Here is a 22,886-nt window from a genome sequence, read left to right as displayed (position 1 = left end):
CCTGGGCACCCCAGGCCTGGAGGCGGGGGCGAGCTGGAGAGAAGCAGCTTGTTTTTAAAATTGGCCGAAGCCAGTTGTAATTGTGAAGGTAAACATGTTGTGAGAAACATGTTTCAGGATGTGTTCCCAATCCAGCCAAGTGGCTTGGTGTTGATGTGGGAATCAACAGGACACTGGGCTGGGCTCTGAGGGGGATGCTAGGAGAAGCGCCTTGACCTCCTGGGGGCTTAGCGTCCAGCTGGGAAGGTGAGGGGGAAACAAGGGCTTCTACTGAGCGCTCGCTGGGCGCCAGACATCACACCAAGCACTTCAAGTCCATCCTCCTCATCTAAGAGACAGTCTGTTGGTCCCATTTTACAGATGAACAAACCGAGGCTCAGAGGTGTGGGGTCATTCACCCGAGACCACACACCAGAGCCCTCCCTGTGGCCCGCCCCACTTTACCGGTGTCCTGTTACCCCCTTTCCCCGGCTTGGCCCCGGCAGGCAGTGCCCCGTCTGATCCTCTGTTGTACACGTGATGAGAAGACAGACTACATGTAAAACAGTGAGTCCCACATATGAGGGGAGCTCCCAAACGGGGCTTGGGAGGGCTTCCTAGAAAAGGGACGTCCCAGCTGGGACTTGAAATGTGTGTAGGGGTTACAGGTAGCAGAGGGGAGGGCGCGTGTTCTGGGCAGAAGGAACAGAGGTACGAAGGCCTGGAGGTGGGACCAGTGAGAGGAGCTTGAGGGGGTCACAGGGTTGGGGGAAGGCAGGAGAGCAGGGGCCCGTAGCACTGAAAGTGACCTTCATTCGTGCTGAGCCTGGACCCACCCAGTGCCTGGTAGATGCTTGTTAATTGCACACTCGCGTGTCGGCTCTGGGAGGCGGGGCGATGGGACCAAGCTGGGAGCCTGAGCCTGTCGCTCTAGTATCTGGGTGGAGGGCGGAAGCAGAGGGAGCCCAGAACGGTCCCTCAGCCCCCTCCTCCCTCCTGGTGCCTGTGGTGGTCAGAGCTGCTAGGGGTGTGCTCCTGGGCAGGACCCTTGGCCCTTCCGGTGCTGTGAGGGGGGCACACGGGTGGTGGGCTGATGAGGACAAACATTTCCCCCCAGCTTTTTATTTTGAAAGATCAAGAGCAGCACAAGTGCCGTGAGCACCTGTGTGTCCGCGTCTAGATTCACCAGCTGTCAGCATTTTGCCACATTTGCTTCCTGTCTCTTTCTAAATATGTGTGTGTGTACTTCTGAGCCTTTCCCAAGAGGCTGCAGGCATCCTGGTCGTCACCCCTAAATGCTTCAGGGCACATCCCAAGGAAAAGAACATTCTCCCACATAACCTCCCTACCGTTGCTGCTCCTAAATAAACCAACAGTGAGTCCGTCAGGGCATCCAGCTGCCCGCCTGTAGGCAGCTTCCCCCAGCAGCCCCGTCGTAGCTGGTCTTTAACTCCAGATCCAGGACCCAAGCCAGCCATTGTAAGTTGCATTTGATGGCCTTGTCTCTTCAGGGTTTTTTTCTGGAACAATCCCCTGCCTTTTATACCTTCGCACTCTGACTTATAAAAGTATCCTGACCACTTGTCTTATGGAATGCCCCCCATTCTGCATTTGCCTGGTTATATCCTCATGATTAGGAGGATACGGGGGGCTGGGGTTTGGATGCAGGCCTGCCTGACCTTTGGGGAGGGGCTGGGGGCAGGTGACCAGCCCCCCTGAGACCTGCCTGCTGCCTGTCCCCCCTCCAAGACCCTCCCAGATCCTCCAGGGCTCCAGGCAGTCAAGCAGTGGCAGCTGCTGGGGCTGGGACGGTGCCAGGGGATACCTGTTTCCTAAAGGTTAATTCGCTTAAAGCGCGAGGCAGGGCCTGTCTTCCCCTCCCCAGCTCACAGCTTGGCTGCCTGCTGACCACACAGCGTTCTGTGATGGGACCATTCTAATGGGGCAGGGGCTGGTGAGGGGCACAGGGGAGCCTGGAGGCTGAGAGGCCCTGGGGGGAGGCTGCTGGGGGACGGGGCGGGGGGGTGTGGTCAGGAGAGGATTGGGACTTCTGAGCTGGGGGATTCCAGGGCAGCCTGCTCTCACCCTGGGAGGCCTCCCCTAGAGTCAGCAGTGGACCGGCCGCCTGAGCCCTTGCTACCCGGCTCCTGCCGTTTGTATCACATGACGCCAAGGTCATACAAGGTCATGCAACTCATTGGCTTACTCAAGGCGGGCGGTGGGGGGGCATCCACTGGGACATCCATCCTGGGTTCTGGAGGCACCGTCCTGGCCCCTGGCCCCACCCAGTCACCTTGGGTGACTTCGGGCAAGTAAGCAGCCCTGCCGGAGCCTCAGTCTCCTCATTGGGAAAATGGGGTCCCACCTACCTGTGGGAGTCTTATGCCCGTGAAGAGCACCAAGCACTTTCATCTTCACAGCAAGCCCATTTGACAGATGAGGAAACTGAGGCTCAGAGAAGGGAAGTACTTAGCCCAAGGACACGCGGCTAGGAAGCTGTGGTGCTAGGTTTAAACTCAGGCCGTCCAGTCTGGCTCCAGAGCATAAGCCCCTAAGCTCCCAGCTGTGCTATGGTGGGACTCCTGTGTCTCCAGCTTGGGTTTTTAAGCGTCAGCCCCTCAGCCCCTGCTGCCCTTCACTGCCAGGTGTGGGTGGCAGGTGTAGGGCAGCCCACCCTGAGTTAGACCACGGACACTTCCCTCTCCGCCCCCCTGCTGGACTCCCTTCCCACCCCCTACCCTCTGCCGAAACTCTCTTGGAAAATTGCATTGTTTTACACCAGGTCTGGCTGTTCCCAGTAACCTACACTCTCACTGCTGCCTCGCTCTTTGTGTCAGCATCCTGCTGATGGACGGGGCTCTTCCTTAGCCTCTGACTGGGCTCGTGGGAGGAGAGCGCCGACGAGAAGGGGACTGGTAGGAGCTTGCGGAGGGCCGAGCCACAGACCTGAGCTCAGACCCTCGCACGACCACTTCACGTCCTGCCCACTTTGTAACTCGGTTTCCCCACTTGCAGCCGGGGCAGAGTCACAGCTTCCGTGCGAGCACTGTCCGGGCAGCTGAGTCGAAGCACAGAGGCCCGCCCTGGTACAGATCAAGGCTCGCAGCGGGCGCTCAGGACCTGGCAGCCGTTACGAGCTTGCTTTGAACAGTTTTTGAAAAGTGGCCTCAAGCGTGATCAGGCACAAATGGTGAGGTGGACCCCCTTGGGCCTCCCTCCTCACTTCTCTGGGAAGGGATGCCAGTTCCTTTATTCACCTGACCTGCACCCAACACCCACCTTCCTGTCCATTCGTTCTTTCATTCATTCACTCATTCTACAGGCCTGTATTGAGCACCTCCGAGTGCCAGGCCCTGTGCTGGGGATTCAGGAGTTGTCACACCTGTTCTGATTGAATTCCCAGGACAGCTCGTGTGGCAGGTACTATAACTATCATTCCCACTTTACAAACGAGGAAACTGAGGCATGGGGAGCTGGAGGTGCTTTCTCAGTCACTCCCCGCCCCCTCTGCCCCGAGAATGAGGGAGGCCTTAGAGGTGGTTAGATATTCTTGTTCAGTGATTTGAGCAAAATGACTGGTTTTGTTCCAACCTGAACCGATTCAGTCCTTTTCATAAAACAACATTTTGTCGTTTGTTTCCTGATTCAATAAAGAATGACTGTTTGGGCTTGGCTGGAGGTTCAACTACTTTATACGGTTCATTCTAGCTTTCGGTGCACCGCTCTGTTCTCGTCTCGCCTATAAAAAGAACCCGGGACTGATGGCTCTGAGGGGCAGGAGGGATGGGTGGAGGAGGGGAAGGTGCTGGGTGCTGCCAGGGCCGAGGAGGGCGCTCAGCCTTTCTGCCCTGGCCCCCCATGTGCAGGCAGGGCAGCTGAGAGCCTGGGGAAGCCAGTGACTCCTGTGACCGTCCTGTCCCCAGGGATGCGAGACGGGGAAGAATTATGTCCAGTGTTGGCCTGGGCACAATAATCCTGCCTGCCCAGCCCAGGACTGCAGGGAGAGGCCAGCCTCTGCCCGCAAGAGGCTGATCTCGGCCGTCCTCCAGGCAGTGCGGTGGGCATCTGGAGGGGATGGGCCAGTGTTGTCCGCTGGGGGGTTAGACACAGAGCTCCTGACTGGGACGATTCACCGGGCGGGGTGGGAGTTGCAGATGCCTTCTTGTTCAGAGCTGGCTGGTGTCCAGACTTGGGCAGACTGGCTGTGGGCCGGGGTGGGGAGGGCAGGAAGGAGGCTCCCCTGTGTCTGTCTGTCCCCTAGGACACCTTCCTGAGCTAAAAGGCCACTTTTCTGTTTTCTTTTGCAGTTACCGAGAAGGAGGTCCAGCAGTGGTGAGTAGCTGCTTTTCCCCAAACTGTTGGGTGGGAGAGGGTGTGTTGGCTTTGTGCTGATGAGACGGCAGTCCAGCTGCCCAGGACAGCGGCACGTGGAGGACCCTCTGAGATCGACTTATCTACAAACCAGTCCAGGCAGCCCTTGTTCAGATTCCTTTGTTCACAGGAGACTGACATAGATCCAGTTGAACTGGGATGGGGGTGGGGTGGTGGTGACTCCTTGCCTTGTGTGGCATCTCTAAGGACCACCAGTGTTAATTGCAGACTCTGCTCATCCAAGGGAGGGTTTTGGACCAGAAACAAGTCAGGAGACTGGATCCCAGGCCCAGCTTTTTCCCTAAATCATCCCGTGGCCTTGAGAAGTCTCTTCTCTAGAGTTCAGCCACCCTGTCTATAAAGTGATTGATCAGAGTGGATCAAGGATGGCAGATAGGTTTCTTTTTGGATGCCAGCTCTAATCAATGCATAGTAGCTGCCTGGAGTGCTGTGTTAAGAAGGACTCTGAGGCTGTATATCATGGAGCAAACCGAAAGTATAGCACCATTAATGCCTGGAAGGTCTGGAATGGATTAGTTATGCCTGCCCTGGGGCAGAGAGGGGAGAGTGGTATACTGTCTGTCATTGTGGAATGTGGAGCAGACAGGGGAGACTCACACATGGTAAGGTGAACCTGAGTTGGGAGTAGGTGAGCGAGGAGGCGAGCTTGGAGACCTTCCAGAAAGTTTGGTGGCTTAGAAATGGACTCTGCTCCTACCTCTTCCTATCCAAGTGACCTCAAGTGATCCAACCCCCCTCAGCCTCCGTTTCCCCACGTGTGTGACAAGAATGATGAGGCATCAGGGCGACATTCCCTGTAAAGGTCCCAAGAGATGACAGCCTTGGCAGTGGTCTTCCGTCGACTGTTCAGATGGGGAGCTGAGGCCTACAGATGTGCCCTCCATCACAGCAGGCCGCAGCAGGGCCCAGGCCACGAGATGCCTGGTGGAGCCCTGCTGGGGGCAGGGCCAGGCTCCCCAGGGGCCACTGCTTACACCTCCCTGTCCTTGAGTCCAGGTGGCAGAGGGGGAGAGCTGTGGCTGCCCTGCTTGGCTCTGCTGACCCCTTGCTGGAGACCCCGGCTAGGTGGGCAGGACCTGGGTGGCGAGCTGGCTGTGCCCCACGGGGGGAGTGGATGCAAAGGGAGCAGCTGCCACTCCCTTCTTCCTCCCCCACATCCTGGGACCCAACAGGTGGGCCTGACCTGCCTCTGACCTCATTTTCCACTTCCGCACTTCCCCAGGTGAGCGTTCCAGAAATACTGCTGCTTCTAGGTTTTTTTTTTTTTTTTTTGGCTGCGTTGGGTCGTTGTTGCTGTGCGCAGGCTTTCTCTAGTTGCGGCGAGTGGGGGCTACTCTTCGTTGCCGTGCACGGGCTTCTCATTGTGGTGGCTTCTCTTTGTTGTGGAGCACAGGCGCTAGGCGCGCGGGTTTCAGTCGTTGCAGCATGCAGGCTCAGTAGTTGTGGCTCACGGGCTCTAGAGCGCAGGCTCAGTAGTTGTGGCATACGGGCTTGGTTGTTCCGTGGCCTGTGGGATCTTCCTGGACCAGGGATCAGACCCGTGTCCCCTGTGTTGGCAGGCAGATTCTTAACCACTGTGCCACCAAGGAAGTCCCTGTTTCTAGGTCTTTATCTGTGAGGCTCTCCCTCCTGGATTGCCGTACCCGGCCTTCCCGAGCCTCTGTCACTCACTTTTCCCACCCTTCCTTTCGGGGCCATCTGAACTCCACTCTCCCAAGGCTTACCTAAGTCACCTCCTCCAGGAAGCCTTCCTGGATTCCCCATCTGTACATAATCCCCCTCCTTCCCACATGGCAGCCAGAGGGGTCTTTGTTGAGCGAATATTCAACGATGCCAGGTTTCTGCTTAAACTCTCCCTGGACTCAGGTGAAGTCTGCACCTCTGGCATGGTCACGTGGTTACGAGGCCCGGCTCAGGCCAGCCTTGCTGTGCCGACCCCTCCAGTCTCACTGCCGTTTCCTCCTCTCCTCTGCCCTCTGCCCTCTGGCCTGCCCAAATTGCTATCCGTTCCCGAATTCACCTTACTTTCTGGGGCTTCCTGACCTTTGCCTGGGCTGTTCCCCCTTCTGGGAACACCCCTCCTCGTCTTTGCTTGGCCACCACCTCCTCACCCTCAGGCCTCCTTCCCTGAAACCTCCTGAGCCCCCAGCTTGAGTCAGGGGCCTCCACTGACCTCCCACAGCCCAGTGTCACAGCTGGGGACACACCAGGCACAAACAGGACACACCTGGGACAAACAGCAGGTACAGGTCTGCGTCCCCCTCCGCCTCCCCTCCTGGCCTCGAGGCCGGCTCTGCCCTGTTCACTGCTGTGTCCCCAGGGCCCGGCCACAGCAGGTGCTCAGCACCCATCCGTCGCCCCGAGGTGCTTCACGTACACATTGTCATCGACTCCTGGGCGCTGTCCCGGGGGCCGACATGGTTTATCGTCTCCATGGCGATGGGAGAACTAAGCTGAGGCTCAGAGGTCAGAGCAGGGACGAGGACGAGGTCTGTCCTTGCGACGTGGCAGATGCCTCCCCAGCGCTGCTGTGTGCTGGGTGCGCTCTCAGATGTGGCCTTGTTCATTTTGTCCTCGTAGTCACCCAGAGCGGGGTCCCACCATGGCTAGACGAGGCTCCTGAGCCCCGGGAGGTGCAGGGCACACCTGAGCCCTGGCATCCTCCCCCGCTCCCCTGGGTCGTCCCCAGGAGAGACAGGAGGCAAAGTGGCCAGAAGGGATCCGGAACCAGGGCTTGAGCTGAGCAACCTTGGACAAGTTACTGGACTGCTCGGTGCCTCAGTTTCCCCATCTGGAAAGTGAGGGTAATAATCGTCAAGCTTTATAGGAATACCGTGAAGAATGAATGAGCTAATTCATACACAGCGTCTGGAACAGAGCCTAGTAATAAGTTCTCTGTTTTGTTAATAATGCTAATACACTACTAACACTGATCAGGATAACCATGGAGGGATCCTGAGGTTGAGGGTCCTCCCCTCATTATGTCGATGGGGAAACTGAATCCCAAACAGGTGGAGGGATTTTTGGTCCTTCATCAAGCTGACATCTGAGCCGTGACCTGGACAACAGGACTCAACCACAGAACGGTGTTCCAGGCACAGGGAACGGCAAGGACAGAGGCTCAGCAGTGGGAAGGGGCTTGGTGTGTTTGAAGAACAGCAGGGAGGCCAAGGAGGCTGGCCTGGAGGGGACAGTTGAGGCTTCTACAACAAAACCAGGGCCCTTGTGATGCCCAGTCCTTGCTGTAGGGGAACTCTCTCTAAAGAGCTTATAAAGAAAAATATAGATCTTTTCTTTGCCACAAAGTTCCGTGGACCTCAAGTAAATGCCCTTTGACTCATTTTGGTGGTGCCTTTCTCTAACCCTCTTGGGTCAGCCCACCACCCACCTCACTGTTGTATCCTAGAATGGTTATACCCCACAGGGTGAAGGTAGACTAGGGATGGTTAAACAGCGACACTCATACCGCCACTCTCCCCACCTGTGTCCACAGCAGACATCAGTAATGGATCACAGATTATGGCACTCTGGATCAGTCTCCTCCAGTGCTGTGGGCAGACCGTGTAATTATTCTTAGCACACGAAATGAACCAATTTGTAATCCCATGATGGGCCTACACCTCCCTGGTTCACTGGGACCATAACACAAGACTGCTGGGTTAGAGGCCAGATCCAATCAGCCCACTATCCCCTCTGTCCTTTGCACAGGAAACAAATGGGACAAGCACCTGCATCCCAAGTGCCCGGGCCCATTTCAGAGGACCCTTTCTCACCACGGCCTCCAGCCATGCCCTTTCATGTCCTAAATGGCTCTCTGGCACCTGATAGCTGGGGAATGCCTGCCCTTCCTTGGGAAAACTGAGGTTCCTGAGCCCAGACTACCAGGGCAGCAAACAATTTAGCACCAAACCATCTGGGGTGGGATTGGGAAATGGGAGGGAGGGGCACACGGAGAGCAGCGGGGTCGCAATGGACAGAGTTTTCCTGTCCCACCTGTGACATGTGTGGGTGGATTCAGCCAGGGCGGCTTCAGTTTCCTCCTGTGTTTCTCTCTCTCTCTTGCTTAAAACCCTTCGTGGCTTCTTACTGCACTTAGAATAAAGATCCAGCCTTTATTGCCTGGTCCTCGGGGCTCCCCAAGGTCTCTGGCCTCACCGTCTCCCCGGCTTACCAGGCACCAGCCACACTTACTGTCCCTCAGCCATGCCACGCTCCTTCCTACCTTAGGGCCTCCATCCTTGCTGTTCCCTCTGCTGTTCCCTCTGCCCCAGATCTTGGCATCTTCGCTGCAATGTCACCTCCTGGGAGAGGTCTGCACTGACCACCCTGCCCCTGTTTCTCCAGCCTGGTACAGGATCGTCTTGTTTGGTGCTGACTTTCAGTAGCTGCTCCCCAGAATAGGAACCAGACCCAGGGGTCTTCTGTGACTCTGTTACTTGTCCTGGGCCACCCAGTGAGCAGAAGCAGAGCTGGGCACATCCCAGGTCCTCCAGGAGAGCTGAGGCCCCAGGTGGTCAGGACTGCAGACCAGGCCACAGGGATGTGATGCCTGAGCCGGGCCAGCTGGGCGCTCACCTCACACCCGGCTTCATGCTGGACACCCATGGTGTCATCTCTGCTGCTCCTAGCTCTGTATTTGGCAGAGACGGGAGGAGGCTGGGGCGTCAGGAGGTGGGGCCAGTGTCAGGTCCACAGCCAGCCCGAGGCCCCTGCCCACCGGATCCCTTGTTCTTGACCAAGCTCCATTCACCACAATGGAAGGTCGGGAACCTCGGTGGGGACTGACTAGGAAACTGTAGCAGGTCCCAGGCCCTTAAAGGCGACCGTGAAATTGTGATCACCTGGAGGGTGAAGGGAACGCCATCCCAAGGGGGAACAGCAGGGCACAAATAGTGCCCCGACACAGTTCCATGATGAAGATAGTGGAGGGAAAAGAAGATGGAAAGGAGACTGGCCAGAGGCTAGAAGTGGGTGTGCTGGGGGTGGTGGCATCATGGGTATTCTTTTTTCTCTTATATTTTCTATTTTACAAGTTGTCTGTAATGCTTTTGTTACATTTATAATAACCAAATAACCCGATGGTATTGTAACAAAAAGTGGGCGGAAGCAGGAGGAATTCTGCAGCCGCCTCCACGGGGCCAGCTGTCAATCCTGGACCCTCCTCCGCAGTCACAGCTGTGGGTAAGGAGGCCGCCGCCAATGCCGTGGGGTCAGTCCAGGAACAGCCCGTTTTACAGATGAAGAAACTGAGGCTCTGAGGGGCAGAGACACTTGCCTGGGTCTCACAGCTCTGTGTGTGTGTGTGGAGTCTGGGTCCAGCTTGCTGGCCTCCACGGCCTGGGCTACGGAGGCTCAGCTCTGCTGGCTCTGGCTTTGGGAAACCCCACAGAGCTGAAGGCGGTGGAGGATGGGGGGACGTGGTGAGGAGAGAGATGGGGGAGGGGAGAGGAGCGGGGAAGAGGCCTCATCCTCATGGATGTTATCGAGCCCCTCCTCCAGGATCATCTGAAGGCAGGTCTCCAGGGAGCTGGGAGGGGAATGCCGGGGGAAGGGAGGTGTTTGAAGAGATAATGGGAGAACAGTTTACCAGGGCCGCTGTGGCAGTCCCTCATTGCAGCTGGGGGTTACGCTTTATTATTTATCCATCTATTTACTTCCCACTTTCCACACTGCGGAGAGCAGCATCTGCCGCACTTAACCCTGGCAGGGAGGGAGGTGGGCATGGAGGGCTATGCGAGGCTTGCTTCAAGCTGGGTCCCAGAGGACGAGGCTCTGTGGGAACTGCAAGCAGTGAATTCCAGAAAGTCCTAGCAGGCTGGTGCCTTTGGGGACCCAAGGCCCTGGCGGCGTTGGGGATGCTGGGGGCCACAGAGAACGGGGATGCTGAGCTGGAGTTGGACCCGTGCCTCATGGCCAGCGTGCATTCATGCATTCACTCATCACTCATTCATTCATTAATTCACTCCCTCATTGCTCCCTCATGCCTTCATTCACTCATTTATTCATTCATCCGGTCACTTATTCACTCCCTCATTCATTCAGTCACTCATTTGCTCCTCATTCATTCAGTCAGTCACTCCTTCATTCATTTATTCACTCCCTCATTCACTCCCTTACTCCTTCATTCATTCACTCACTCCCTCATTTGCTCACTCCTTCATTCATTCTCTCACTCTTTCACTAATTCATTCATCCGCTCACTCATTCCTTCATTCATTTGTTGGTTCATTCATTCCGTAAGTCTTTACTGAGCACCTATTATGTGCCAGGCCCATGGCCAGCACTGGGGGCAGCAGGGACTGGGGGAGACGAGGTGCTGGAGTCCCCTGGGGCACACAGGCTGGCGCAGTGGCGGTTAGAGGCGGGGTGGGAAGCTTACAGGGAGGAAGCCCAGCGTTGAGTCGGGAGTGTTTTATAAGTGGCATTCAGCCTTCAGTGTTTTTATGAAGTGACAGATTTCTTTTTTTTTCCCCTTTCCCTTTTAAAGAGGCTTAAGAATGCAGTTGTCAAATCTGGGATTTTTTTCTCTCGTCTCCACCCCATCGTGGAGAGCTGGTTCCCAAGCACAGTCAACCGTGCCGAAAACCTGTGCTCTGGTGGCTGGAAACTGGGTGTGTGGAGCTCAGGAGCCGTGCCACGTCCCAGACTCGGTTCCACAGCTTCTCCTCCCATCCCCAAAGAGAGTTGAGACCCCTGCTCTTGAACACGGTTGTGGGAGGGGTGGTCTCCATATAAACTCCTCAGAAGGCTGTTTGTGCCTCACTCCCCCTCCCCGGCCTAACCTGCACCAGCGACAGTGCCAGGATTACTGCTGCTTCCACCCTTGTCTGGAGTCAGGCTGAAGGCACTGAGGAAAGCAGGCCACGGAGGCTTCGGGCCTCGCTGCTGACTGGCCGCACACAGAGGCGGCGGCAGGGTCCAGTTGTGGCTCCCCATTTGCTAGCTGTGCAGCTCCAGTAGGTATTTACTGAGCACCTGCAGTGGGCCCTGCAGATTCGGGGTGAGCTATAAGACGGGGTCCCTGCCCTGACGGACCCTGTGGTGCACTCACTGGCCCAGGCATCATACAGGCTACAGGCACAGCTGCGAGGCCCAGGCCAGGGACAGGGTGCTGTGAGTGTGTCAACCGGTGTGTATACTGGGGTCTTGGGTGGCCAGAGCGGGCTTCTCTAGGGGAGATGCACTGAAGCCAAGAAAAAAAGGGGGAAGGAGGAGGGGAAGGAGTGGGCCGGGCAAAAGAAATGCCGTGTGAAGGCCCTGAGCCAGGAGATTTAACAGCCCCCAGCCTCAGTTTCCCCATCTGTACAATGGGCATAATAATCCTCCCCTCCTGGGGCTGTTGAGACGATTTGGTGAAATGGTGCCTGGAAATCACATAGCTCCGTGCCCGGCTCTCAGGCGGTCCCTATTATTCAGAATTGCAGATCACTGGAAGGCAGACACTGGGGAAGACCCTTTCCCCCGCTTTGTGGGGGTCCCCAGAGACCATCTAGCCCCGTGGTTCTCCACTGGAGTGATTCTGCTCTGGGGGGATATTTGGCACTGTCTGGAGACACTTCGGGTTGTCATAACCTGGGGCGGGGGTGCTCCTGGCATCTAGCAGGTAGAGGCCAGGGATGCCGGTAAACCACCGGACAGACCCCCATGACCAAGAATCATCTGACCCCAAATGTCAGTGGCGTGGGTGGAAAAACCCTGATCTAGTCTAAGTCACTTATTTTACCAGCAGGGAAACTGGGGGGCATTGCAGGGAAGGGGTTTGCTCGGGCCCCTCTCACAGTGAGACAGGATGGGCCAGGGCTGGAGCACAGGGCAGGCCCCAGAGCAGGTTTCCAGGCAGCAGCGTGTCTGAAGGAGAGAGGGGGTGAGGGCGGGGAGAGGGAGAGGCCCAGGCCTGTTGGAACCTGAGCCTGGGTCAGGGATGGGGCTGCAGTCACGTACATCTCTCAGTCATCCTGGGATAGAATTCTTGGGCAGGAACTCTGTTATTTTTAAAATTTTTGTTTGTTTTCTTTTAACGTTAAGGCAGCTACTATATTTTGAACAAGAAAGTGGCATAAGTAAGCGAGTGTCCCCCTAACATGCCAGCTCGTCCCCCACGGCACCCCACCGCCCCCAGCTTCCCCCGTGCTTTGGGAGAAAAGCATCTTTTCTCTGCCCAGTCCTGTCATCCACTGTCACCCCTCTGCACAAGGCAGGCATGGCCTCGCCTGGTATCTGCTTAAAGTCCAAAAATTGTCCAGATGGCGCAGCTAAACGGCTGCATCTGGGGAGATGAAATTCATTCGGTCAGAGCTGAAGGCACCAGCTGACACAGGGCCACTGACCCCTGATCCTGAATCAGAGAAAATGAACGCGTTTGCCCAGCTTTCCACAGGTGCTTCCATGTACGAACAAGTTCTGTAGCCCCTTCCATTAAAATGTTTTCTGATCAAACGATCTTGCAGACGAAAGCTCACCTAGCCTCAAGTCTACAACACAAAAGCAAGGAGAAAATGACAGATTTTCTGCTGCCATCACATCGGGAACCTTCACAAGGGGGGCCGGGGTGCACGAGGCCCCAGGGCACCGCTAGGCTGTCTGCGCCAGCGATTCCAGGTTCTGCCTCCGGGCCTCGAAGTTTGTCAGCCGGCCGGCTGTATGCCGTCCACACCGGGTCTCCCACAGACAGCCGCGTGGCCTTCTCGTATTTCTTCTCGTCCGGTGAAACGGTGGTGACTCCCGGCAGGGAGAATGATCGTGTCTCCTTTCTCCATGATGGTCCGGATCCACCCGTCCTCTTTATCTCTCACGTCAAAGTACCCACCGCCGACCAAGGTGACGCGAATCTTGTCGTCCAGGAGTAAATGCTCCTTGTAAATCATCTTGGTCTTTTCTTCGTAACTTGGTACTTTGTCTCTGCCTGTGGTTATTATGTCCATCCAGGAGTAGATTCTCTCTTTTCGGATCTTCTCTGATTCTGGGTCATTCTCATATTTGTAAAGGACCCCGCGCCCGCGCAGCTGCTCCAGGCCGACCGGGCGCACAGGCTCCGCGTGGTGGGGCCACGGCGGTTGTCAGCCGAGTCGTCCACGTTCCGGGCCTGCGCCGTGGCGGGGCCGGGGTCACTGCCGCCTTGCCCCAGACCCGTGCTGCGACCTGCTCAGGCTGGTCTCAAGAGCTCTGTTATTAAGCCGCAGGTCCCTTGGGTGCCTGCCGTGGGGTGGGGTGTGGGTGGGGGTGTGTGCCTGGGTGAGTGTCCTGGCTCGGCCCACCACGGGGGCTGGGCTGCACCTCGGAATCGGACCATGGCAGGAAGTCTTGGCCTCAGAGCTGTGAGGACTTGAAGAGCAAATTTGGGGCCTGGGGCAAGTGGGGCGTCTGGGACAGACCTCCTCCCCTCTGCTCCAGCGAGACAGGGTGCCCCCCGTCTTCTGATGATGAACGATGGATGGGGTTATGCAATGTTTGGGGAGCAGGCTCTTGGCTTTCCATGGGGCTGGGGCCAGTGCAGCCTGGCAAAGAGGGAGCCTGAGAGGCAGGAGTCCCGGGTGTGAGCCCTGTATCTGCTGCTAACTTGCTGTGTGACCTTGGGCCAGTCTCTCTCCCTCTCTGGGCCCCCAGTTCCCCATCAATCCACAGAGGGGTGGGCGTATATCTGTGGTGCTCTAACCATCTGCATGGAGTTCTCAGGTTCTGACCACGGTGCCCAGGGCTTAGGAAGAAGACGCCTGACACCTGGCCTCTCCCTCTCTCTGTGTGTTCATTCGTTCATTCATTCATTCATTCATTCAACTCATTCATTGAGCTCACTGGACATTTACTGAGCCCCCGTTATGTACAAGGCGTCGGGGCACTGGGAGTTCACTGTTGGGTGGAGGACACAGCCTGGTGGCAAACATGACACAGCGTGGTTCACGCTGCGCTGGGGTCGTTCACGGGATGGGGGAGCAGATGAGCAGGCACAGGGACCTGCAGGCCCAAAGGCCTGGTGGCTGGATGGCATGGCAAGCTCTGGAAAGCGCGGCAGGGTGTGGAATATGGGTGGCGTGGGGCGGTGAGGGTGTGTGGCCAGAGGAGGCGGGGCCGTCAGGCTGGAGCAAACCCTCATCGACTGGGCCCCTGAGGGGGTGGGCCTGCTGCTAATGGCAGCAAGGGAGCTGGGGCCCCACAGTGACAGTCTCTGCAGGGGAAATCAGATAGTCCCCTGGAGGCTCCCCACCGAGGCCAGCCTGCCTGTACCCACCTGCCCCCAATAAAGCTTCAGGGCCCCCCGCAGGTGCTCACAGCACTGACAGCTCCCGCTGCTGCGGCACCTGCACTGTCTTCCCTCCTAGGAGCCAGGCACCCGCAGGGGCCGGGCCTCGAGACGCCTCTGGGCACCTTTTGTTCTCCCTTTATTGTTTTTCATAATCTTTTCAAATTACTCAAGTGACACACAGCCATTGTGGGGAAGTGGGAGGCTCTGGGGGACACGAGGGGAAGCGATGGCCCCCCTCTGGCCTCCAGAGCCGGCTGTGCCCCGCTGTGGTCATCACGGCCTGGCGCCGGGCCTGTTCCCTCCTCCTGTCCAGGGACCCGTCCTGCCCAGGGGCCTGGGGTCATGGACCAGATCTTGGCTCTGAAACGCTCCTCTCTGGCTCTGCGTCCTGGCCCAGATGTGAAGGTTTGAGTCTGGAACACCCAGCTGGGAAGGAGGCTTCAAGGGGAGGGACCTGGAGGGGCCGAGTTCCTTTCTGGTACCTGCTGTGGGAGGGGCCCTGACCTCTGTGCCTCAGTGCCTTCATCTGTGAAATGGGGATCACCGAACCCACTGAGCAGGGCTGAGTGGCGACTGCAGGAGGAACCGCCCACGAAGGCTTAGGCCAGTGCCCGGCACGGGGCTGTTGTCAGAGGTGCAGGTGGTGGCGAGATGGGGCAGCGATCCTGGTTGCTGGGCCGGGACCGCCTCCCTGGGCCTCTGGCCCCTCGAGGTGCCCCAGGGGGTGGGTGGGGAGGCGCGCACAGGCCCAGCTGTTTCTTACAGCCTCATGCTTGCTGGGGAGCGCTGCGGGAGAGTGGGTGCCTACGGCAGCGCAACGCCACGCCCCACTCCATCTCCTAGCCTCGCCCTCACCCCTAAGGAACCGCTGACATGTTAGCAAGAGTCTTGTCTTGCTTTCTTTCTGACATCTGACCTTGATCACTTAGGCCTCAGAATTCCCAAGGTTCCCTACTTCCGGTGCCCTGCGTGTCCCTTCACCCAGCCTGGGCCCCTTAGCTTGTTCTCTGATGGGTGGAGGGACAGTGGCTTCCACATGCTCTCTGTGTATACGGCCCTCAGTCACGGCGCCACCAGCAACTTTCCCGGGACGTGACGGGAGAGTGGCCCTGGGTAGACCAGAGAACAGGGGGGCTGGGAGGAGGGGACATCTTCAGCGAGCCCGTGTCTCTGAGCATCTGGCCCCATCAGTGGTTACTCTGAACCCCACCTCGGCTCCAGTCTGGGCTGCAAGGACTTGCAAATCTCCCCGTCTCGAAGCCTCAGTTTCCTCATCTTTAAAATGGGCTTGGGACTTCCCTGGCGGTCCAGTGGTTAGGACTCCGCACTTTCACTGCTGGGGCCCAGGTTCAATCCCTGGTCGGGGAACTAAGATCCCACAAGCCACGTGGCCAAAAAAAAAAAAAAAAGTGGGGGGGGCTTCATCATAGGGCTCATAGGGCTGTTATGGGCGTTCCAGGAGAATCAGGTTTGCAAAGTTCCCAGCAGACAGTGGTCCAGCAGAGGTAGCAGCTGGTAGTTGATAATAGCTGACCCCTCTCTCTAGCTCCCCTTTGTGCTGGGAATCCTCCTCAGGGGAATGTATGTCCTGGTTGGAGTTGCCAAGCTACACGCAGGAACCAACTTATGAATTGATTTAAAAGAACACATTGGGGCTTCCCTGGTGGCGCAGTGGTTGAGAGTCCGCCTGCCGATGCAGGGGACACGGGTTCGTGCCCCGGTCCGGGAGGATCCCACATGCCGCAGAGCGGCTGGGCCCGTGAGCCATGGCCGCTGAGCCTGCGCGTCCGGAGCCTGTGCTCCGCAGCGGGAGAGGCCACAACAGTGAGAGGCCCGTGTACAGAAAAGAAAATAAAAAATAAAAAAATAAAAGAACACATTGAGGTCATGATACTAAAGATCATGCCATTGCTTATTTTTTACGTCCAGCCCTGTGCCAAGTATGCTGCATCATCATCTCACGCAGTCCCCGCAAGATGGATGTGATAACTGTCCCCGTTTATAGATGAGGAGAGTCATGCTCAGAGAGGTGAAGGCACCTGCCCAAGGATGCAGCTAGCAAATGGCAGGACTGGGGTTTGGGCTGCAAAGCCATGTTGCCATCAGCTGGCCGGGTATCTGGAGGGTCCCTGGGCACTGGGAATGCAGGGTGGACAGGTCCAGTTGGAAACCACCAGGATGCCCTCCGAGCTTGCTGGGCGGCTCCCGCGTCGTTTACACAGTTCTCTGGGAACAGAGGCAGGGGAGCGGGTGTGTGCACACTGCGGGGTGCAGGCATGTGGGAGGAGCCAGCTGCCGGCCCCATATGGTGGCTCTGCCCACCAGCGCCACCAGCACCACCAGCCTGCCTGGCTCCGGGAGGGGCTCAGTGGAGAGGGTCGGGGAGGGGGGAGTACCTTGTGCGAGTGTGGGACTTCCGGGAGGTCGTTCATGCAAGTTTTGTTTTAGTCACCTGTGTGGAGCAGGGGGCCGAGTGGCCAAGTGACTCTTATCCCTCTGGGACAGATGAGGCTAAGAGAGGTGTGGCCACCTGTCCCAGGTCACACAGCTAGCGAGAGGCAGAGGTGGGATGAGTCCATGCCTGTGCAGTCCAGGTCTGTGCTCACAACCCCGTGTGGCACTGTCTCCCTGGACAGGGACTCACAGGCTTTCAGGGCGCTGGGCAGGAGCTCCCAGCAGGTGGGTGATGCTGGAGTCTCCTTTACCCTCTCTCACCTGGCCTCTACCTCCAGGTACAAAGGCTTCATCAAGGACTGCCCCAGCGGGCAGCTGGATGCAGCGGGCTTCCAGAAGATCTACAAGCAGTTCTTCCCGTTTGGAGACCCCACCAAGTTCGCCACATTTGTTTTCAACGTCTTTGATGAAAACAAGGTGAGCTGGGAATTGACAGGGCCTGTGCCAGCCTGGAGTCCCCTCCCTCCTGCGGCAGCCTGCGCGGCTCCACACCCACGCTGTCCTGCTGATGTTGCATTCCAGAGAAGGAACACAGACGTGTGCGCTCACACACGCACATATACACACAAACGCACGCACACGTGTGCACACCCACATGTGCTTATACACAGATGCACACAAATGCATGCATGCACACACACACATACATGCACTCATTGTACACAAATGCACGCACGTATACACATTGCAGGAGCTCACCCACACACAAGGAAGCCACAGAGATCCGTGTATGCACACACATACCATGCACACAGACATACACGTGTACACACATGCACACATATGTATACCTTGACCCTTTCCTTACAAGCACAAAATGCAGATGCCGCCAGGGATAATAACAGGATTTATAATCACAACTGACATTTACTGAACATTTACTACGTACTACGCTCTTTATGTGGATTTTTTTTTTAAATAAATTTATTTATTTATTTTATTCTTGGCTGCATCGGGTCTTTGTTGCTGCGCACGGGCTTTCTCTAGTTGTGGCGAGCGGGGGCTACTCTTCGTTGCGGCGCGCGGGCTTCTCACTGCGGTGGCTTCTCTTATTGCACAGCATGGGCTCTAGGTGCGCGGGCTTGGTAGTTGCAGCACGCGGGCTCGGTAGCTGTGGCTCGTGGGTGCAGGCTGAGTGCAGGCTGAGTAGTTGTGGTACACGGGCTTGCTACGTGGATTATTTTTAGTGAGACCTTACAACCAACTACCTGTAGGGATGCCTTTGAATTGCCCCCATTTTGCAGATGAGGAAACTGAGAATCCTATAATACGGGATCTTTTGTGCCTGGCTTCTTTCACTGAGCATCGTGTTTTCAAGGCTTATCCGTGTTGCAGCGTGTCCCTTCCTGGTGACGGCCACCCTGACAGTTGGCACGTCCGCCACTGGGGCATCTGCGGTCCTCCAGACTCTGCCACGCTGGCATGCCATGTCTCCCGGCTCACTTGTACTCAAGGTGGACGCACTGTAACTTGTTTCCCTGCTCCGTGCTGTAGGACACTCGGATTTTTTCTGCTCTGTCATGCCCTGGCTTTCTCCGCAGGTGGCCTCAGCGGACGATCACACTGCCTGGCCCTGGGAAGAGCTCTGGCCTCTCCGGACCTCAGTTTCCTTATTTGCAAAATAAATAGGATTGAACAGTCCAGAGCCCCACCTTTTTCTAAAGTCTCTGAGCCTGTGGTTCAAGGCCGAGGAGGAAGGGGTTTCTGGGCAGGAGAAAGGGACTCCTGCCCAGAGGGTCCCTCTTCCTCCCACCAGATGTGGAGTGTCAGGCTCTCCCTTTGGTCTCACCCGTTTCCCTGTCCCTCCTGCCTGAATTTTCCCTCTTTTTTTTTTTTTTTGGCCACACCATGCAGCACGTGAGATCTTTGTTCCCCAACCAGGGATCAAACCCGTGCCCCCTGCATTGGGAGCGTGGAGTCTTAACCACTGGACTGCCAGGGAAGTCCTCTTTTCCCATTTCTAATCCCACCCTCTCCCCATCCCCTTCCTTCTCATCACCCTCATTCCTGTACTCTCCACTTGGGTGTCTGGTACCTGCTGCCGCCCATCACCACCTGCCCAAGGTGCAGCCTGACCAGGTGACTCAGCGCTAACTGAGGCCCACCCCCACTCCCCTCTCTCCTGCAGGATGGGCGGATTGAGTTCTCTGAGTTCATCCAGGCGCTGTCGGTGACCTCGAGGGGAACCCTGGATGAGAAGCTGCGGTGTAAGTCCTGCCCCCTGGGCTCTATGGGGCGGCCACTGGGCGGTCCCAGGCGGGAGGGAGGCCAACTACCTGGGCCAGGTCATCTGTCTGGGGCTGAGAGTGGCACAGATGTCCTGCCCTTCCAGAGGCAGTTTCTTGGAGGAGGCCAGGCAGGAGGAACGTGTCTTCCTTAGATGCGTGGACAGATGGGGCGGGAGCAAAGGGGCATCCGAGCAGGTGCAGACATGGGACCTCGGGCAGGACAGCATGGAGTTAAAAGACCTGGTTCCAGGGCTGGACCCACTACTTAGGAGGCTGTTTTGATGACTGATCTCATTCATTCACTTATTTACTGGTTCACCCAACAGATGTTGACCAAACACGGCCGCGTGTCAGTGCTGAGCAGAGGCCAGGACCCACGGGTGCATCAGATAGACGGGCACCTGCCCTCGCGGCTGTCAGTCTAGCTCAGGGACCTTATCCAAAAGACCCCAGAAAACTGCAGCGGAGGCAGGAAGAGGGAAGTGTGAACCGACAGGAGAGGAACTGACCCTGTTATGAGTCGGGAGCTGAGCTGGGAAGGGTGAAGGTGCCAGGGAGGGAGGAGGGAAGAGGGTTCCAGGCAAGGGAAACAGCATGTGCGAGGCCCTGAGGAGGGATGAGAGAAGGATTCAGAGGGGAGAGTGTGCAGGCTCGTGCTGCTGCGAGAGGGGATCTGGAGAGAAGATGAAAGCAGCTGGGCCAGAGCTCACTTCCCACTGAGACACTTCCACTGCTTTGCATCAGCACCGAGAAAACGCGACAGTTTCTTTTTCTTTCTCTTTTTAGGAATAAAAGAGGATTTTATTTATGCAGAAGCTCCTGCCCTCCCCCCCCGGGCATATTATTTTATTTTCTAAGTTGATCCCAGCAGGATACAGTGTAATTGTGGAAAGGAAGTGGGCTGAAAGGAGGCAGAGGCGGGGGCATGGGGAAGGAGAGGGGGGCCTTTAGGGCTCCTCCTGGGGTCCCCTCCCTCCCACAGCTCCAGCTCCAGCCTCAGCTCTCGCAGATTCAGTGCCCCCTCCTTTTTTTTTTTTTTTTTTGCGGTACGCGCGCCCCTCACCGCCATGGCCTCTCCCGTTGCGGAGCACAGGCTCCGGACGCGCAGGCTCAGCGGCCATGGCTCACGGGCCCAGCCGCTCCGCAGCATGTGGGATCTTCCCGGACCGGGGCACGAACCTGCGTCCCCTGCATTGGCAGACGGACTCTCAACCACTGTGCCACCAGGGAAGCCCCCCCACCCCGCTCCTTTTTATATTTAGTTTTTTTTTAATAACCCTAGTTGAAACGGCGCATGTGTTCCTGTCGTGCGTGCGCGTGCACGTGTCCCGTCTGTTTTGATGTAAATATTCATTGATTGGATGAGTAATGGGGCTGTGGTGCAGTGCGGGGGGGGGGTGGGGAGCAGCACCCCCTTCCCCGGGCCGGGGGTCACTCTGCCCTGGCTGGTTGACCGCAGGGGCCTTCAAGCTCTACGACTTGGATAACGATGGCTACATCACCAGGAACGAGATGCTGGATATAGTGGACGCCATTTACCAGATGGTGGTGAGAGGCCCGGGTCCTATGGGGTAGGAGGAGGCAGTAGGGGCATCAAATTTAGTGACTGGGCCTGTCCCAGAGGAGGCACCCCCGTGGGACTGCTCTCCTGACCGGGGCAAGCATTGGTCAGGTAAGGGTCACTGCCTGGGGCCGCTCAGCACATCTCCAGCTGGGCTGGCAGATGGGGGCTCGGGTGGGTGCGAGGTTCTGGAGCAGAATTACAGATGGCGGGGGACATTGCGGGGAGTGGGAGGCAGAGGGGGTCCTCATCTGGAACCTGCCCAGGTCTGGGGAGCATATTTTTGGGAAAAGGGCCCAAAGCCCAGAGTGCCAGGAGCCAGCCCCCACCTTGTCTGTCCCTGGCAGGGGAACACCGTGGAACTCCCCGAGGAGGAGAACACCCCCGAGAAGCGGGTGGACCGAATCTTCGCCATGATGGACAAGGTGAGACCCCTCCCGTAGGTGCCACTGACCACCTACGGTTCTGGCTCGAGGCAGGCAGCACACCTGGTGTGACGTCCACTGGTCCGGTTGGCAGCTGTCCCGTTCAGACATCCAGGGTTTTAAGTAAATTTGTCCAGCACTTTCTCTTTGATCAACTAAGATTCTTTATTTATTTTTTAAAATTAATTAATTAATTTATTTATCTGTTTTTGGCTGCGTTGGGTCTTTGTTGCTGCGCGCGGGCTTTTCTCTAGTTGTGGCGAGAGCGGAGGCTGCTCTTCGTTTCAGTGCGTGGGCTTCTCATTGCAGTGGCTTCTCTTGTTGCGGAGCATGGGCTCTAGGCACGCGGGCTTCAGTAGTTGTGGCACGCGGGCTCAGTAGTTGTGGCTCGCGGGCTCTAGAGCGCAGGCTCAGTCGTTGTGGCACACGGGCTTAGTTGCTCTGCAGCATGTGGGATCTTCCCAGACCAGGGCTTGAACCTGTGTCCCCTGCATTGGCAGGCGGATTCTTTTTTTTTTTTTTTTTTTTTTTGAGGTACGCGGGCCTCTCACTGCTGTGGCCTCTCCCGTTGCGGAGCACAGGCTCCGGACGCGCAGGCTCAGCGGCCATGGCTCAGGGGCCCAGCCGCTCCGTGGCATGTGGGATCTTCCTGGACCGGGGCACGAACTCACGTCCCCTGTATCGACAGGCGGACTCTCAATCACTGCGCCACCAGGGAAGCCCTGGCAGGCGGATTCTCAATCACTGCGCCACCAGGGAAGTCCCAAGATTCTTAACCTTTTAAATTCTTTGCCATGGACAAGAAATTTGGGCATTCTGGAGAAGTTGTCTGTGGACTTCTCAGAGTAATGGTTTTAAGGCATCAGATAAAATCCACAGGATTAAAAAGGAAGCTATTTTGGAATGCAGCTATCAAAATTTTTTTTTAAAGAATTTGTGATGTGGTATATGAGCTTCTTTCTGAACACATCGGATGATGAGTTACAGTGGTTTAACCACCCCACAGTTTCGAACCGATGATACGTACAGGTGATGCCTACAGCAACCGTGGAGTGTTATAAAAATGCCTCCATCCCCACAGTTGACAAAGCCACAGGTACTGCTGGTTCTGTGGGAGATCGTTACCTAGATTCATTATGGAAGGAAGAGCTAAATTTCAGTTATAAGTTAGCGAAAAGAAAGACCTCATTTTTTCCCATTTTAGTTCACAGGCCTGCTGAATTCTGTTCTCAGACCCCAGGTTAAGAAACCCTTCTTTAGGGCTTCCCTGGTGGCGCAGTGGTTGAGAGTCCGCCTGCTGATGCAGGGGACACGGGTTCATGACCCAGTCCAGGAAGATCCCACATGCCGCGGAGCGGCTGGGCCCGTGAGCCATGGCTGCTGGGCCTGCGCGTCCGGAGCCTGTGCTCCGCAACGGGAGGGGCCACAGCAGTGAGAGGCCTGCGTACCGCAAAAAAAAAAAAAAAAGAAAGAAAGAAACCCTTCTTTATACCAAACTTTTTTTTAAACTGGAACTTACTTCGTTTTAAACTGGAATTTGATATCAAGATGGTAAGGAAGCCCACTATTGCTTGCCTTCAATAAAAGAATTCAAATGAACAGTGACC

The 22,886-nt window shown here is 56.7% G+C and overlaps 1 protein-coding gene and 1 pseudogene across 1 annotated transcript in view; one reads left to right on the top strand and one right to left on the bottom strand.

The window, feature by feature from the left end:
* The window catches only part of NCS1 (neuronal calcium sensor 1), a 57,848-nt gene that overhangs the window by 19,286 nt on the left and 15,676 nt on the right, over positions 1-22,886 (top strand). The window contains exons 2-6 of the mRNA XM_030838565.2: positions 4,287-4,311; positions 17,344-17,482; positions 19,194-19,272; positions 20,753-20,841; positions 21,202-21,279. Of these exons, the coding sequence (XP_030694425.1) occupies positions 4,287-4,311; positions 17,344-17,482; positions 19,194-19,272; positions 20,753-20,841; positions 21,202-21,279 (410 nt within the window). The remainder of the gene's footprint in view (positions 1-4,286; positions 4,312-17,343; positions 17,483-19,193; positions 19,273-20,752; positions 20,842-21,201; positions 21,280-22,886) is intronic.
* LOC132597448 (acireductone dioxygenase-like) lies at positions 12,943-13,292 on the bottom strand (annotated as a pseudogene).

The sequence above is a fragment of the Globicephala melas genome, chromosome 6 (genome assembly GCF_963455315.2).
Source record: "Globicephala melas chromosome 6, mGloMel1.2, whole genome shotgun sequence".
In the NCBI taxonomy this organism is placed as follows: domain Eukaryota; kingdom Metazoa; phylum Chordata; class Mammalia; order Artiodactyla; family Delphinidae; genus Globicephala; species Globicephala melas.
Note: the sequence above shows the minus strand (reverse complement) of the source record. Positions and strands in the feature narration are given on the sequence as shown.